Here is a 16,743-nt window from a genome sequence, read left to right as displayed (position 1 = left end):
AACAAAGTATAAATTCGTAAATGTAAAGTGTTGTAGGCGTTAAACATTTCGTATTTAATACTACTTACTACCAGTGTAATAGAGGTACTTTTGAATACTTTGCTTTTCAAGAAAAAATATTTCCTTAATCTTTTTCTTGTATCCAATAAAATTGAGATAACATAATTATTATATTTTTAGAATTTTTTCGATTTTATTATTACGTTTTTGGATTAAAGTTGAAACAATTGTTTTATGCATTTTAAACAAAATGCAAGTACTTCTTATAACATAAGCGACTAGATTTTAATATGAAAGTCTATGCATTTTAGAATTTGCTCTAACTTTATTAATCTTCACAAAGTACAGTATTTAACTAATTAAATGCATTCGGCGTATGCATGCACTGACTAAAATCTTCATTTTGGTGTGGTTGATGTATTATTTTCATCCAATAAAAGTAAAATCTTATTTGCAATATCATTTTTTTGGAAAATTTACAATGCAACCAGTTGTATTACTTTCATCATGTATATTCGTGGCCTCTTGACTTTAAAGTATAACGGACTCGAAGGATTTTTGAATATAAATTCTCCAGTTAACTGGTTAAGAATATTTTTTCCACATTGGGACCAAAATTATTACATGAAAATGTAGCACAGTATAGTCTTTTAAAGATACCCAACACAAGAAACGCGCAGCTATTAATTGTATAATATCGAAAAAATTTTTGTATACTGCAACTCAATTGTAAGTAAAATATTAACCCCCTACTTGCCGAGGATAACTTGCGAAATTCAGCCCCCACTGCTACGTATATAGTTGCGAGATGTATATATACGCCAGAGGCAGTTAACACATTTACTTAGGGAGACATATATATATATATACGTCCGCGGCAGGCAAGGGGTTAATTAACTTTCAAATTATTATTGTAATGTTCATGTCAAATAATATTATCATAATTTAAAAAATGATATTGGTAAAATAAATGAACCTCATTGTTACACTTTTTAAATATTTTAGAAGCGCTTAGTATTATTTTCAAAAAAATTGATTCAACATTTCAGTGTCATAAAATTGAACTTTTAGGCTGTTGCTATCAAAATATGTATCAGAAACTCAAAAAACTAAATGATTGTTTTTCACATAATTGTACATAGAAGAAAAATCAATTATCTTTACAACAAGCATTTTTTATCCAAGTTGCATCAATTCAAATACCTTAATTAAAAATAAAATAACTAAATATGATAGAAAGCTTACCACTTGCTGGTGCATATATATTCAAGTACAAACAATCTTCACTTTGGTTGGTGAGGAAAGGTAAGAGTCTCTTCAAGTAATCGAGTCTTCCAGCAGGCATTCTTTTTAGGGCTTCTGTCTCGTTGGAAATATTTGGTAACTTTTGGGGACAAACTGGACCCAAATGATCTGCCGATCTTACACCTTTCCAATGAGGTGGCGTTACCGGTGGCATAAATCTCAATGAACCAGTGGGTACTCCAGCATATGGGACACCAAGGAATTTTTCAACTGGTTGCAAATGCCTATTGGACAAAGTTACAATAACTCCTCTTAATGATCCATATTTGGTTGAAACAACTCTACTACTTGGTCGTTGAGTCTCAGTCACAGCACCTAATAATCCTTTGGAAAACAATATTCCAAAAAACACAAATAATAACACCGGCTTCAGAAGGAATCTTGAATTACTGAAGTTATCCATGATTACAAATATTTTACTGCTCATTAAAATGTATAAAATATTTTTTTACTGTTTTTTTTCTTAGCACACACAACTCTCCAAATTATTTATTTGGAAATATTAACGAAATAACTGAATGGCAATATTCTTATGACGAATGCAAATTCAGCTTCCAATTATATTTAAAAGCATTTGAATATCAGATTGATTCGAAGTTTATTATGAGGAACTTCATATCGATTTTTAACGAATTTATTTTTCAGATTCAAAAAAACAATGAATTAATAAATCATTACCGGATGCTGCTTTTTAATGTTTTACAATTTTAATAATACGAACAACAACAACAATTAACAGTTTTCTTCCAAAATTAGTTTTTTAATGAAATTCTAAAATTATTTTTTTTAAATCATATTTATTCAGCAGTAAATTCTTCATTTGTTGCTATACATACGATTCGGCATTGTTTCAACCATCAAGATATACTTGAGAAAAAGAAATCGAGATAAATTACATCACATCATCACAAACCAAATTCTAATATAAGCACGTAACAATCAAATGTCAGTAATTCCAATTAACTTCCAAAAACTAAAATTTCAGATTTGAAATTTTAACTTCTAGCAAGACATGAAGCAAACAAGTGAAATACACTGAACGAAAAAAAATGATCTGTGCATCAGTGCTGTAAATTTCTGTCACACCATCGATGACAGAATGGTAAGAATCGATATCGAAACATGTTGAATAAAAATTTCCATTGCTAGGACACAATCCAGAAAAGCTGTAAAACGAAGTGGCAGAGTTGACTACTGTTGGCTTCCCTCGGAATCATCTGAGGCATGTGCTCGCCTCCTACAGTCTCCCTCCTCAAGTTCCCTCTGCGCAGTCTCGGATGAGGATGGGAGAAAAAGAGAACTGCCGAGTTGGGAGTTTTCCACGAATGATCAGGTTTGTGGAGACTGGATCAGACCGCGCCCCCTATCAGGAAATTTTAGCTTTCGGACGATCTCAACTTGACTGTCCATAGAGCATCGATTTCAATGGGTGGAGAAAGGGGTTAATGTTTCTTTTTGATTTTTATAGCTTTTGCTTCGTTATGCATTTGTTTTTTTTACTATAATGAAAGAAAAAGAATGCATGCAGCGCAGATTAAATAAAGCAGTAGAAAATCTGATTTTAGAATCGAAACTAATAAAGTTTTTGCCTCATAATAAGTTGAAATATATAATTTTTAACTTGTTGGAATTTACCAACAACATATTAAATGAAATTTCCGATGTTAAAAAAATTCTATTTGTTTACCAATTGACAAATTATTTTATGTCCTTTACATTACTGACAAACAATATTTTTTTGAATATAAATCACCGAATTCAAAACTGTTTAGGTCTTTAGACGTATGGGGATTTTACTTGATTTTTAACAGTTAATTTTGGAAAATTAAAACTTAAGTTTCGACATATTTGAGTTTAAATATTTTGTCACATCCATAAGCTTTTATTTTGTATTTGAGGCATCGAATAACAATGAAAAATTTTGTTTACCAGCACTAATGAATGAAAAAAAATTTTTTCTTCCATTTTTACATAAAATGAATAGTTTTTTTAAGATTTATATAATATAGAAAGATATTATGTTATTGAATTTAATAGTTATCATATCCAGTTTTATTGCATAAATTGTAAATGAATTGTAAAATCTTTTAGAACATGAGATGAAAGGATATCTCAAATATCTAAATTATTTGCTATGTTTAGAGGGAGTCACATTTCTGATTGCTATATTATATTATTATACTTTGATTTTAAAACTCTAACGTGTACATTCATTTTTTAATGATACCCAAATTATAATAGAATTATTATAATTTTCTTAATTTTTGAGACCTGAAAAACAACTAACAGACTTAATAAATCCTTCGGCTAGAAATCGAAGTCTGTTAGAATATTTCAAAACGTCTAAACAGAATCAGGAAGTTTAGTTCTGTCAAATTACCAAAAAATATGTAAAACCTAAGTATCTCTGGTCTCAGTGGAAGCCAGTAATAAAACACAGAACTCAAATTATTGATTATTCACCTCTGAGAATTATTATTTACTATCTCCAAATGAGTAAGCGAAAGTATCCAGACTTATTACTACAGCTCGGTAGCATGCAAACGTTTGCTATTGTGTATTTACCTTGAGTTATACACATATGAGAAAAATAACAGACAAAGGGAAAAATTATTGCATTTCATATATAGTTGAACCCACTTTAAAGTTCCTTAAATATGAACCCAGCGAAATTTTTATTCCTAAGGCACTTAATAAAATTATTTTTTATTCTGTAATAATTGGAGGAATTACTTTTGCATCTTTTATATACAAATGAATATGTGAAGAAAATAAATAATTATATGAGAAATGTATCATAATCGAAAAATAATCAAGTTATTACTTTTTCAGTTAAGTCGCTTTTAAGTACTTAACGTATTAATCTGTAATGTCTTGAAGACAAAAATATTACCTGCTGAGCATTTACTTTAAATATTTATTAATTAAATCTCAATATATGCTACGTATTTCTTCAATGATTTTATTACATTTCCAAGAATAAAATTCCATTTTTGCTTGTTTATACAGAGTCTGAAAATAATTTTAATAATTCCGGCAGATTTTTTTTTACCTTTAATTTGTCCCTTTTATTTTAAATAAAATAGTTAACAAAGGCCTACGTTCAAAAAATATCTCCATTCGACCTTCTGAAGTAACTACTTTATGTAATAAACTCAGCATGACTATGTATAATGTTAAATAAAAGAGTATTAGAAGACGATAGCATATGTATTGTCAAAAAACATAACAAAACAAAAATATTCTTTAAATTAGCTTTAAAAAAAAATATATCTCAACATGGAAAGAAACCAAAATGATAATAACATTTAAATTACAGCGACATCTATCTGAAAGAAATATAACTATCCGAACTCTTTAAAAAAAAAAAAAAAAACTTTAGAATTCGTATATTGTAAAATATACTATACATATTGTTACAAAATACTTTAGGACATACAAGAACTATATAGTTTAAGTTATATATATATACATACATATATAAAGAGACAGAGAGGGAGTATTTTAAAATAGTAATATTGTTTACTGAGACAAAGGCAAAGTTTAATGAAAGCATGAAAATATTAAATAAAATTAAAATATTTAATATTTTTTAGTCTTACGCAGATAACAGTACCAATATTGTTCTCTGACACAGTATATAATAATGGTACAAGGACAGTTAAGGAAAGATGAAAAACTTCTGCATAATATAATATCTATCATAAAATATATCAAAACTGAATAACCTAATATACTCCGACAAAGTCGCTTCCTAATAAATATATCTTTGAAGTGAGTGCAAAATATCGTGCTGAACGAAATTAAATATGAGTTATTTTGATCTTTTTTTAGGAAAAAACGGATAATTTAACTCAAAATCCGTACACATGCTCTCCTGAGTATGCTCTTCTGATTTTCGAAGTATAGCTTTACTTTATATTTTATCCTCTTGAGGAGAAAGTCCCAGTGTGGATCAGTCAATTTACCTATTTACTAACATGCGCAACATCTTCTTTCTACACAAAGAGTTGTGAAGCATTGCTTCTTCAAAAGAAGAGTTCATCATGAAACTTTTAGTAGATCAGTTGTTACTTTTAAAACTGTTTTATAAATGAAAAATGCAATACTTCTGCTGCATTTAAAAATATCTACAGGTAAAGTATTGATTCATTACAATTACATATTTCGGAAACTGGTGTTGTATTGTGAAGTGATACGTATATCCGCTCTTAAACAGAAACTATATCTCAAATCAAATCATCTGCAAAAGATTGAAGAAGTTACAGATAACAAATACGCATATTTGAAGAAAATATATGTTTTATATTCTGTATGTTGACATTCTGTATACAGCATTGTGAAGAGTTGTGAGTAATGCCCTGAAAAATTATCCTTTTAAGTTAACCTGCAGTAGAAAATAGTTTATGATGATAATTAAGGGCAGGAAACATTTGCTTTGATGTTCATTGCTCGAACGACAGTGGATGTTGAATGGCCTTTGCATATACTGTGAATGCATTGTATTTCCACTTGAAGAATTTTGCAAGCACGAGTAACCGCCGTAGTTGGTTTGCACAAATCTTCACACTCATTAACAAATTCCGTTGCATGTTTCTAGCATTTCATGCAAAATAAGAGCAATTTTTATGAACCTCGCAATTTTGAATTGAGATCAGATGAAAATGTCAACTTCTGAACTTGATACCACGCTCACCAAGTTTTGACAATGCATCATCAGGTAGGTGTCTGCAAAATAATCCTTGAAACCAAATTTTTAGCTTCAGAGGGCCGCATACTCACCAGATTGAACTTACATACAAATCAGATTTCTGTTCTGAAAGCCTCCGCTACCTAAGTCTACACAATATCTGAATGATACCATTGTCATCTTCGAAAAAAGAAACACAAAACAGCAACCCCGCCTTTTGAAATAATTGGAATAATTGCTGAAACAGTTCTAGCATTACAGAAAAAAAAACCTACCCTTGTATCCATACATATTCTGGTCACTGAAGAGTTTGATATACTTGTCAAGGGATTTCAATAAACACCACTATATTTACATATGATAAAGCAGAAATAAATACAAAATTTAAAAAAAAATTATAAAAATATAAAAATGATAATAATATGAAGCAGTTTATTACTGTTTTCTAATTTGAAATAGTATAATAAAATTAGATTGTGTAATAATATGCAGAATATTATGATTTTAAAAACAACAACAACACATGAGTTTTATGATTATAGCACTTATTATTATAATATGACAATGCAGACAAAAACAATCTAATATGAAATGATTTGGTTAATGGTTACAAGGAAATTCGCCATTAAAAAGATATTTATGGATACATATAAATGTAAAGAAATATAACTATGGGCCTGTTTGTTTCCATCTTGGTCCTCGAGAGTGATCAAGAGAATTAGAATTATTTTATCATTTACTAAATAAAACTATAGACATTGGATAAAATAATAAAATGTTAATAAACGCATCATGTAATGATTAGAACAGACATATTGCTTAATAAAACTGGAAGAAATACTTCGAAATTTTAAGATTAAAAAATATTTTTACAATTATTAAGAAATTAGTTCTATTTTTCGTATGACAATTTCTGTCTCTTTGTCAATTTATTTATAGTCTTTCATTAAGTCAAAAGTTTTATATGCTGGACTTGTACAATCTCTCACAACGTTTTACTAACGACATAGCTAGAAAACATTTTTCAAAAGCAGCACTCTAAATTTTGCTGTAAATAATCGAATATATATATGCGCAAATCAAACAACACATTATTCTCGACGTTTTTGCAGCAAAACATACATGTTTTCCTCTTGTAGGTGTTATTTAATTCAATGCAAGTCTAGGACGTGTATTTCTTAAATTGGTTGTCTAGACGTTGATTAACGATTGGAATGAACTTTAAAACAAGCTGAACTACTCACGTCAAAAACGGATTTGAGACAGTGAATTTGTAAACTAAATTTATGCTTTTCGTTCATTTCAATTGTAATCAACTTTTGTCAATCAAAATGCACCCATATGGAATCTTTAAGCATTTCAGCATTAATTGGGATTTATTAGCATATTCCCATTATTTTAATAGTCGGAATAAGTAATAGTAAATATATCTATTACAAACTAATGTTCGAGAATTATATGCTTTCTAAATCCATACAGACCATTAAGATTATATTTTGTCCCATGTTTATTATTAGCAAAATACTTATCGTACAATGAATTTGTAAAATCTTTTCATGCTTTAGATTTAAATTATTATTTAGTCAATAGCAATTAATGAATTAAATTAAAATATTTAAAATAATAGGAATTAATTTAAATCATTTTATTATTTAATGTGTGGTTCACCATTAAGCTCTTAAGTTTGCTGATGGAAAGCACATACAATTTAATTTTTCTAGAATTTGAAAGTTTGCTACTGGAATTGAATTTCCAATTTCCAAGATAATTTTTGATATGCACATTGATTGTAGTAAGAATTGAGTTCTCGTTATCAACATTTTAAGACAAGAGGTCCTGTGAGCACAATATGCTATAATAAATATGTCTACAGTGATGTATCATATTCTGAATTCAAGATAATATTATGAATGCATCGGTGCCATGTTGTCAGGTATTTTGTCTAATGAAGATTTCTGTAGATTTTAGAGAATAAATTGAAAATAACATTTAAATTTTGTAAGGTATTAGTAATATTTAAGCTTCAATTTATTTTAAAATTTTCTTTTTATCTATTAAAAATTGTATTAGAAAAAAATAGAATTATATTTTGCCAATTTTATATCACCTCTTATTTTAATAATTACAAAAAATAATAAAATTTAAGCTTCCAATTTTTTATTCATATAAATTATCTGTATATTCATAAATATAATCATATTACAATGTAGGGTTCTCATTTATGTATAATTTTATTATTTCTGCATTCATAGATACGGTGTGGCAACTGCAATTTGTTGTTATTAGTTTCGCAACTTGTAATTGATATCGCATAAGAAATGTTCTCAACCTTTAATATTAATTAAATATTTATTCTGTAAACTGCGCCTTTTAATTCTTAAGATAATCCTCATACAATATTGCCACCTCTTTAACATTTTATAAACATCAATAAGGTATTCAAAAAATATTTTTATGTTCTTATAAAATATGAGACAAAAAAAACGTTTTTCATTCTTTAATGGAATAAACACATTTCAAAATTAAAGTTTCAAAACTATTTTAAAGATCAAAATAAACATTGGAAGTTCATTTTTAATGTAAATGATTACAATTGTCTTTTCTACAAAAGGATGTTTTACAATAAAGAACAACTTGTTTACTTAACGCGATAAAATATCAAAAAAATTATTAAAAAATCGAAATTTTTTTTTATGGATTTGTATGATAAATTTCTGAATTTGTCTGTAAAAGTTTAGAGCTTTACCTGCATTTTTTATTAAGCTATTGAAAGATTTTTAATCAAGAGAGGAGAGAAAACAATATTGCAACACTCACTTTTTAGATCGTCGGCTAAAACAGAGCTAGATAAAAAAAAATGAAATATTACATTTTTCTATCACTCTCAATCTCATATAGTTAAACAGAAATGAAATAGGCACTTAGTTTTGTCTGCATTCCATTTTCCTTATAAGAATAAAAAATTTAAATTAGAAGTCCTTTTTTAGTTTCAAATCGTTTACAATTTTGACTCACTAAGGCTTCTAAAACATTGAAAATAAAAGTATTCCTATTTTATGTATGTTGTTAATTTTTGTTTGTAGGAGAAACATTCATTTAATCGACTCTGAGATATGCATTTATTTGTTAAATGGTTACATTTAAGATTTTTGATATTTCAATCATTCGCAGGTTTTTTCTTTACATTTTCATCAAACAGGTAGAATATTTCATGCCAAAACTGTTTTTAACTTTTTTATTTGAAATAATTCAAAATGAATTACTTAACTTCTTGAAAAAGTTATAAGCAAATTGTATGGTTTTATTTCATGGTATAGATGAATGAAATTTTAAATTCATTTTTCTCTTCGTTGTATTTTTGCTTGAGTACTATTTTTAAAAATTGAATTAGCGGTATGAAATTTTTTGCAAATATTTTAAAATATATTCTTTATAAATTTGCTACAGAATTACTCTAAGGTGTGTAATACTTTTTAATATATACAAAGTAAAAATTAATACATTTTTCAGAATTTTTTAGTATTTTATTACAAAAAAATATAAAAACTTACATATATTTAACAGGAGGAAATCCATAGCAAATCTTTTGTATAATATTATTATCTACCTGGATAACAATTTTGTAGAAATATCTGCATTTTTATAAAGGCCTTTGGAATTTAACAAAAAAATATTTGGTTTTTAAATTTGTTTTACAAATGTGTTAGAAATAATTCAACATTTCTTTGTTTGAAACCATTATAGAATACTATTCTACATAAAATACAATTAAAATGTAATTTCAAACATTGAAATTAAAAGAAAAATATTTATATGGTACTGAGCTACCGTAAGAAACATCATTTTAACTTAAAGAGTTTTTTGAATTTCCATTAATGATCGAATAAAACGGAATTAAAATAACAAATAAAATTACAGTTTTTCTAATATTCAAATATAGAAAAATTGCAAAAGCCTACTACGGCAGATACAGCAAAATATACATAGTATTAAAACAGAGGAAAGAATAAAAAATAACGAGCAATAAAAATTTTTAATATTTTTTTTGAAAAATTAGAAACATATATAATTTTTTCTCCAAAAATCTCCAGTTTCTAGTAAAATGTATAGAAAAATTCATTATTTGTTAAAAATCACTATTTTCTGATCTAGGAAAAAATCACTATTTGTTAATTAAATTATTCGTTTGCTTCAAAATTTTGAATAATACTTGTTAGGTAACGATGATTATTTATGAAATAATTCAAATATGCAAAACTGCTAATAATAATTTTTAAATTAAAAAAAAAAATAGTTACAGCTGAGATAAAGCGAAATAATTCCCAACATTCATTAATTTAGAAATATTATTTTTGTTTCTAATTAACTCAGACGTATTAATATTTACTCTATATAATAAAATGCAATTAAAAGAGTCTGCGTGAATAGTAACAGGTTATTTCCAGATCAAATGTTCCTTTCCTTTATATGTATGACACGAAAGCTGCAGGCTAATATGAAAATGTTAGAGATAAAATCTGTACGAAGTTAGGTTGTAGAAATCCTTCATTTTTGACAAGAATATATGACCTTTACCTATTTCAAACTTTCTGAATTGTTGTGGCATTTCAACATTACTCTTAAATGTAAATACATTCGTGCACTGTTAGTAAAATCTAAATAAATCAGGAAATAAAATTCTAACTATGCTCAAAATTAGTAATAGCAATTTCTAAAATATAAGCAATATGCATAAAAATTATTAATATGAAGCTTTAATTATTTTTATACTATCTATATAATTATTAACAAAACATCTTTTGTTAACTATTCAGTCTTAATTTAGATGCTTTAATGCCTGATATCTAATCAATATTTATAAAAAAATTATTATGAGGTACCATAATTAAAAGCAAATATACTAAATATATTAACATTTCATCATTAATTAAAATATTCCATGATATCCTGTTGAATCGTAAATTTTAAGAACCGATAAAAAATTTTAATTGACACTGAAATTGAATTTTTCTTAAATCTTTTTCCAATAAATAGTCTATTGAAAAAATATACTCTAATTACCTTAATTTATCGCTAGATTAATTAACTTTTACTACAATTTGAAATATTATCATTTTAATGATTATAAATGATTAAGAAGGGTTATAATTTTTAAATAGTGTCAAATATCGTAGTTCAACGTTCAAAGACAAAATTGTATCAAAAACTTATTTTTAGAAGATACTTATTTTTAGACACTGTTTTAAGACTTATTTTTAGAACTTTTTTTTGTACTTTTTTTAAACTTATTTTTTATATGTGAATGATTAAAGCGATACATATTCAATACAAAATCTTAGTATATGGTTTTGTGCTTTAAAGGCAAAGATCAAGCAATATAAATGTAAAAGTTACATCTCATTAAAAAATAAATATTAAAGAGTTTTTCGAGAAGGTATAAATTAAGAAATTAGGGGAATTTTTTGTTCCTTCAACTTCATCATCTTAAAAACTTTTGGAAGTTTCATTTAAATACCAATGAATATAAAAATTGAAATATTAAGAAACTACCAAATTCTGAGAGAAAAGGAGAAATTCATTGGAAATTATTAAATCAAATAATTTCTGCAGCAGAATTGTTATATACAGAGTTAATATTGAAAACTATGCATTTATTATCGTGTTACTAGGAAAAAATCCTGAAATAGTTTCATAGGAATTTTGTCAAGGTCATTCATTTTAGGTATGAAATGGCGGATATTCATATTTCATCTGAAATTGGCAATGTTGCATCTGAACAATGTGCAAAAATTCAGTATGATGCTTCGAGATTCAAAATGAATCAACCCTCAATTTTTTTATATATACTCAGATGTATATCATGTCGAAATAGGATTTATTTCTTTACTAAAAAAATGTGAATCAAAAGAATTTTAACCGTTTCACTTTAACATGCAGCTTTTTGTAATATATTCTCTTAGTATTTACAAAATATGACATTTAAATCAGTTTAGTAGAAAATTTCAGATGATTTATGGCAGCTATCTCTTACTTTAATGTACTTTTACAGCTTTCACTTTTATGTGTATGAAGTATACAAAGTATAGTTCTTCTAATTTTCTTTTCGTTCTTGTTACTATTGCACTACTAGGGTACGCTAAGATTGGGATTATTATTTAACCGTAATCTTTAAATTATTAGTAATTATTTATGATTGGTTGGTTAGATATACTATCTTAATTTTCACTTTGGCCATTTGAAATAGATGATTATTGTATACTTAGCAGGACTGTGTTTATGAGACTTTTAATGAAACTAGCGTGGAATGATTGTGAAAGATCAGCTTAGATATATATCTGAAAAGAATGATCTCGAATGCAATCATTACAGTGGCGTTATTAGAAGTAATTGCGAATGACTGGTTTTTAATATAAAATTTGGAGTCACTTGATCGTAGTTTGCCCCTTTTGTTCAAGGAACTTGAGTTCTTCAACACTATCTTGTGTGAATGGTCCATACCACAGAAGGTGGTGGTGGTGGGGACTTCAGATATGAGGATGAGAATTTGCTATTTAAGTAAGCAAGTTCTTATTTCCTCGGTGGGTATAAAAATGGTATGGTTTTGAATTGTTTCCATGTCAATGACGAGTCGGTCCCCATCATGGATGGAAGACGAATGGGCTTCACTGTAATGGGGGGACGCCGATTTGTATTTATCTCACAGCATGACTATATTGTAGTGGCGGCCTGATTATCATTTTTTTGTCCGATGCCAAGACATGCTGAGAATATGATTATGCTAATAGTCAATTTCCATTATGGTTTTTTATTGCTTTAATTCTTATAGGATACGCTGGGTCGGGTAGAGATTTGTAATGTGCTAGCAGAGTATATTAGAGTAGCTAATAGAGTAGTATTAGTAGTGTAGTATATAGTGTAGTATATGATAATTGACGTAGGCATATCTCCTCGCCTTTTATCCCATTAAAAAGTATTATTTAATAACTTAAAATAATAAATTGAAATTTCATAGAAAAGAAAGTATGCATCCTTTGATACTCAAAAGCATGCACTAAAGAATACTATTTCTTAGTTTAAATCTTTATCCGTAAGGGGGAGGGAGACATAAAATACTTTTTTTATTCTTACATATTTTCCTCAAAACTCTTTCTTTTAAATAAACAAATCCTCATAATTGTGAGAATACTTTATTTGTTATCATCCGAAGCTGTAGTGCGAATTTCTTCTTTCCAGCAGCCAGCAATTAACTCCGAGCATTATGTTCAAAATTCTAGAGGAAGCATATTTATCAGTTTATTATTGACATAATCACGATCCCAAACATTCCTAAAAATATTTCAATAACATTTAAACGATTGAACGCTCGGCCAGTTTTAGTACAGCCTCCCATTGTGCCAAAATATCTACTCGATCGTAAACTCCCTCTAAACCTCCTCTCATTCGAATATGCTTAGGAAAGCGTATTTGTTTATTTATCTATTTTAACTCATAAATCCCCACACATTTGCGGTTTGGGATCGATTACGCTTAAGTGAAAGTCAAAGCATTAGAAAGGAGGATGAATTCACAATGGATTCGAATGATTTATAGGATTAATTTGGGGGGAGGCTCTGTGTTCGTATGCTTATCATGCAAGGGAGAGATGGCTACTGTAGAAAGACTGCCACGCTTTCAAGTGAACCACATGCTGTTAATGAGAATTTATTTGCTTTTCAAATGAAAGCTAATTTGTACTTTGGAAAATTCCAAAATATACTAAGCGAAATTAAATGGCTCCCCGACACGAAATGAGCTTTATTTGTAAATTGACAATGTAAGCATTATAGAGCAATAAAGACAAGTTGAATTTTGGGACATAATCACCATATAGAATGCAGTTATTTGTTTGGTTAAAAGTCATTTATATGAATCCATATTTCCATTTTCCATGCTTCATTTAAAAATATTGGAATTATTGATTTTCTTTACCATAAAACATTACAAAAAATAGAACAGTTTATAGAAAACCGAATGTAAGTGTTTGGTATGTTTTTAGTTTATCGAATGCGATGGATAGAATAGAATACAGGAAGCAGGTAATCCGCAAAACAAATAAAGATAAAAAATAAATCTTGTTTTAAATTTCATTGGGGTGAAAAAAATTTTTGTGAACACAGAACTTGAAAATACGTTCCCTCACTCATCCGTCTGATGTATTATTTCATTCAATTCATTGTAATTTCATTCAATAATGAATAATCTGGGTAAATAGTTTTAGTTTTAAAATTATAGATATATTGAATCATTAATCCAACTAAACCGGATAATATTTTGGTTGTCTTTCTTTTTATCTATTTGTGTGCATATCAGTGCGTGTTAGATAAATATAATTTGGCAGGTGGTATTGGCGAAAATATTGTAGATTTTTATCAAAGTTTGTGCTAAATCGATCAAAGAATATAACAGAGAATAATCTTTTTCAATTATTATATTAGCTAGTTATACAAGAAATGCTTTATTTTATGAAATTATTAAACAAAAATATGGACGGAGAATAATTCTTCTGATTTTAAAATGTCAAGTAGACGTAAACTAAAATGCAAAAAATAAAATGGTGGCATCAAATTTTCGAGAAAAATAAATCAGATATTTATTTATCAACCTGAAAAACCCAACATATGCCTTTCCAAATTAATTTTTAAACAGACATTAAGTCAAACACGCTATTAAATGTAATGCGATAGAAAAATTTGTATTAAGTTTGAGAAAAATTTATTATCTATCTAAAATAATAAATATTGGTTGCTAAATAAATAAATTGGAGTTAATTAAAAAATATATTTTCTCAATACTTTTTTAATACGTTTTTTTCTGAGATATACTTGTGATTTCTTTTTAACTTACACAGCTATTTATGTTATGAATAAAAGTTTAGCATAATTTTCAGTTTAAATTTCATACAAAAAATAATTATATTATTCATTTTTATTAAATTCTTTATCAAAAATTTATGTTGTTCACTGTCTGAAATATAGTATCTGAAAGAAATATACAAGTATTGCGATTAATTATTTAAGAAATATTCAATATATCAAAATTCAGATAAGAATGAGTAAAAATAAATAGTCCAGGCATGGACTTCCGCATGCATTTGAAGAAAACATTTTAATGCAATTAAAACTTTTATTGAAAAAATAAAGTTACCAGCTTTTCATTATATTTGGGAATATATATTACGTTATATTTTAATTTAAAGTTATTGTCTTTTTAAGGATATTATATATACAGAACTTCAAGGTAAAATTGGCATTTTGGTGTTAAAAATTCATTTATTTCATATTGTATGTATTAAATTTTTAATTAACTATTCTGTTTTTTTTGTCGAATACGTTATGTCCTGGTGATAAAAATTGTAGATATTTTATACGTAAGATATACAGCAATATTCTGAAAAATTAACAGAATGTTGCTTTCACCACTATGTTGTTCGTCAGGCTATATTATTTTTAAATACGTGATGACGTCGGTTGAATTTTTTGAAAAGTCTTATAAAACAGTTATAAATTTGAAATTTTTCATAAAATAGTTTAAGAAAAACAAATGTAATATACAACAGTTAAATGACAAAACAAAATTAAAAAATAGGGAAAAATTGGAGTTTTTTGATCAAGATCAAAAAAGATCAAAAACCTTCCACCTTATAAGCAATTTGAAAAATATAACGTACATATCCTCAAAGACTTGTTCATTCCCGCCAGTTGGTATTGTCTTCTTAATATATTCTACGTAAGCCAAACTAAAATGATAAAGAAATACAATAGAGTCGATCCATTGATTGAATTAAAATTGAAAACAATTATACAAGAAAATTCTTAGAACATACGATATTTTTAATATACTTTTCTTCATATACACTATCGAGCAAAAGATTTAACTGCATTCCTACAACATTTCTGAATTGCTCAACATATCTGGACGAAATTATGAGTGTCAGTGGTAGATGTTTGAGAAACCTATGTTTATCTATTTGAACTTATTGCGGAGATTCTAATTATTTTTAAATATAAAATATTCCACCTATTTGTCAAGGCTATTGTGAAATATAGATAGGAAATTAGATGGAAACTGATTTAAACTGTGACTGAATCAGAATGGAGATGACAAATGCCATAAAACAAAGAAAAATTCTTTAATAGGTATTTTATATTCAACGAATAGTAGTAACAAATGGATCCGTAATATCTTAGGCTTTGAAATAATTTACAAGTTACGCAACTTCATGAAAGCTGACAAATTAGTAGAAACACTCGTACAATTTTCTCTATGTAAACTGATCAAAATAACCTTATTTTAAAACTGCTTTGTTTTAATATCTAAATCAAATTTTTAATGCCATATTCAAATAACGCAGTTTTATGGATTAGACTGAATATCACTTAATGTAAGTCCAATGCTCCGTAAAACATTTTGGTGTATAATAGGAAGTACAGCCTGTTATTTTGCCATGCCTCTTTGCTTATTGTCAATGCTATTTCTATTCTTATATATATAACTACATAGTAATCCTGAATTTTCAAGGGGCAGAAAGCAAATTTTCAAATTATTTAATTCAAAAAATTAACTGGAATGGTATAATGAATCTTCAGATACTGACATAATGATCAAAACTTTTATGAAGTTGGCTGTTGCTAGTGATGAAGGAAGTAATAGTTTATGGTTTCCGATTTTAGATATGAGACCATTTACGTGGGCCTCGGTAGGCTACTGAT

At 27.3% G+C, this 16,743-nt stretch overlaps 1 protein-coding gene across 2 annotated transcripts in view; it reads right to left on the bottom strand.

Annotated features, from left to right (window-relative positions):
- Positions 1–2,575, bottom strand: part of LOC129965886 (neuroligin-4, X-linked-like) — a 218,892-nt gene extending 216,317 nt beyond the window's left edge. For both annotated transcript variants that reach the window (XM_056080146.1, XM_056080145.1), the window contains exon 1: positions 1,246–2,575. In XM_056080146.1, coding sequence (XP_055936121.1) covers positions 1,246–1,732 — 487 coding nt within the window. In that variant the 5' untranslated portion in view covers positions 1,733–2,575. The remainder of the gene's footprint in view (positions 1–1,245) is intronic.
- Between the last annotated feature and the right edge of the window lie 14,168 nt (positions 2,576–16,743).

The sequence above is a fragment of the Argiope bruennichi genome, chromosome 4 (assembly GCF_947563725.1).
Source record: "Argiope bruennichi chromosome 4, qqArgBrue1.1, whole genome shotgun sequence".
Lineage (NCBI taxonomy): Eukaryota > Metazoa > Arthropoda > Arachnida > Araneae > Araneidae > Argiope > Argiope bruennichi.
The sequence above is the reverse complement of the archived record's forward strand: the minus strand, read 5'-3'. Positions and strand labels throughout refer to the sequence as shown.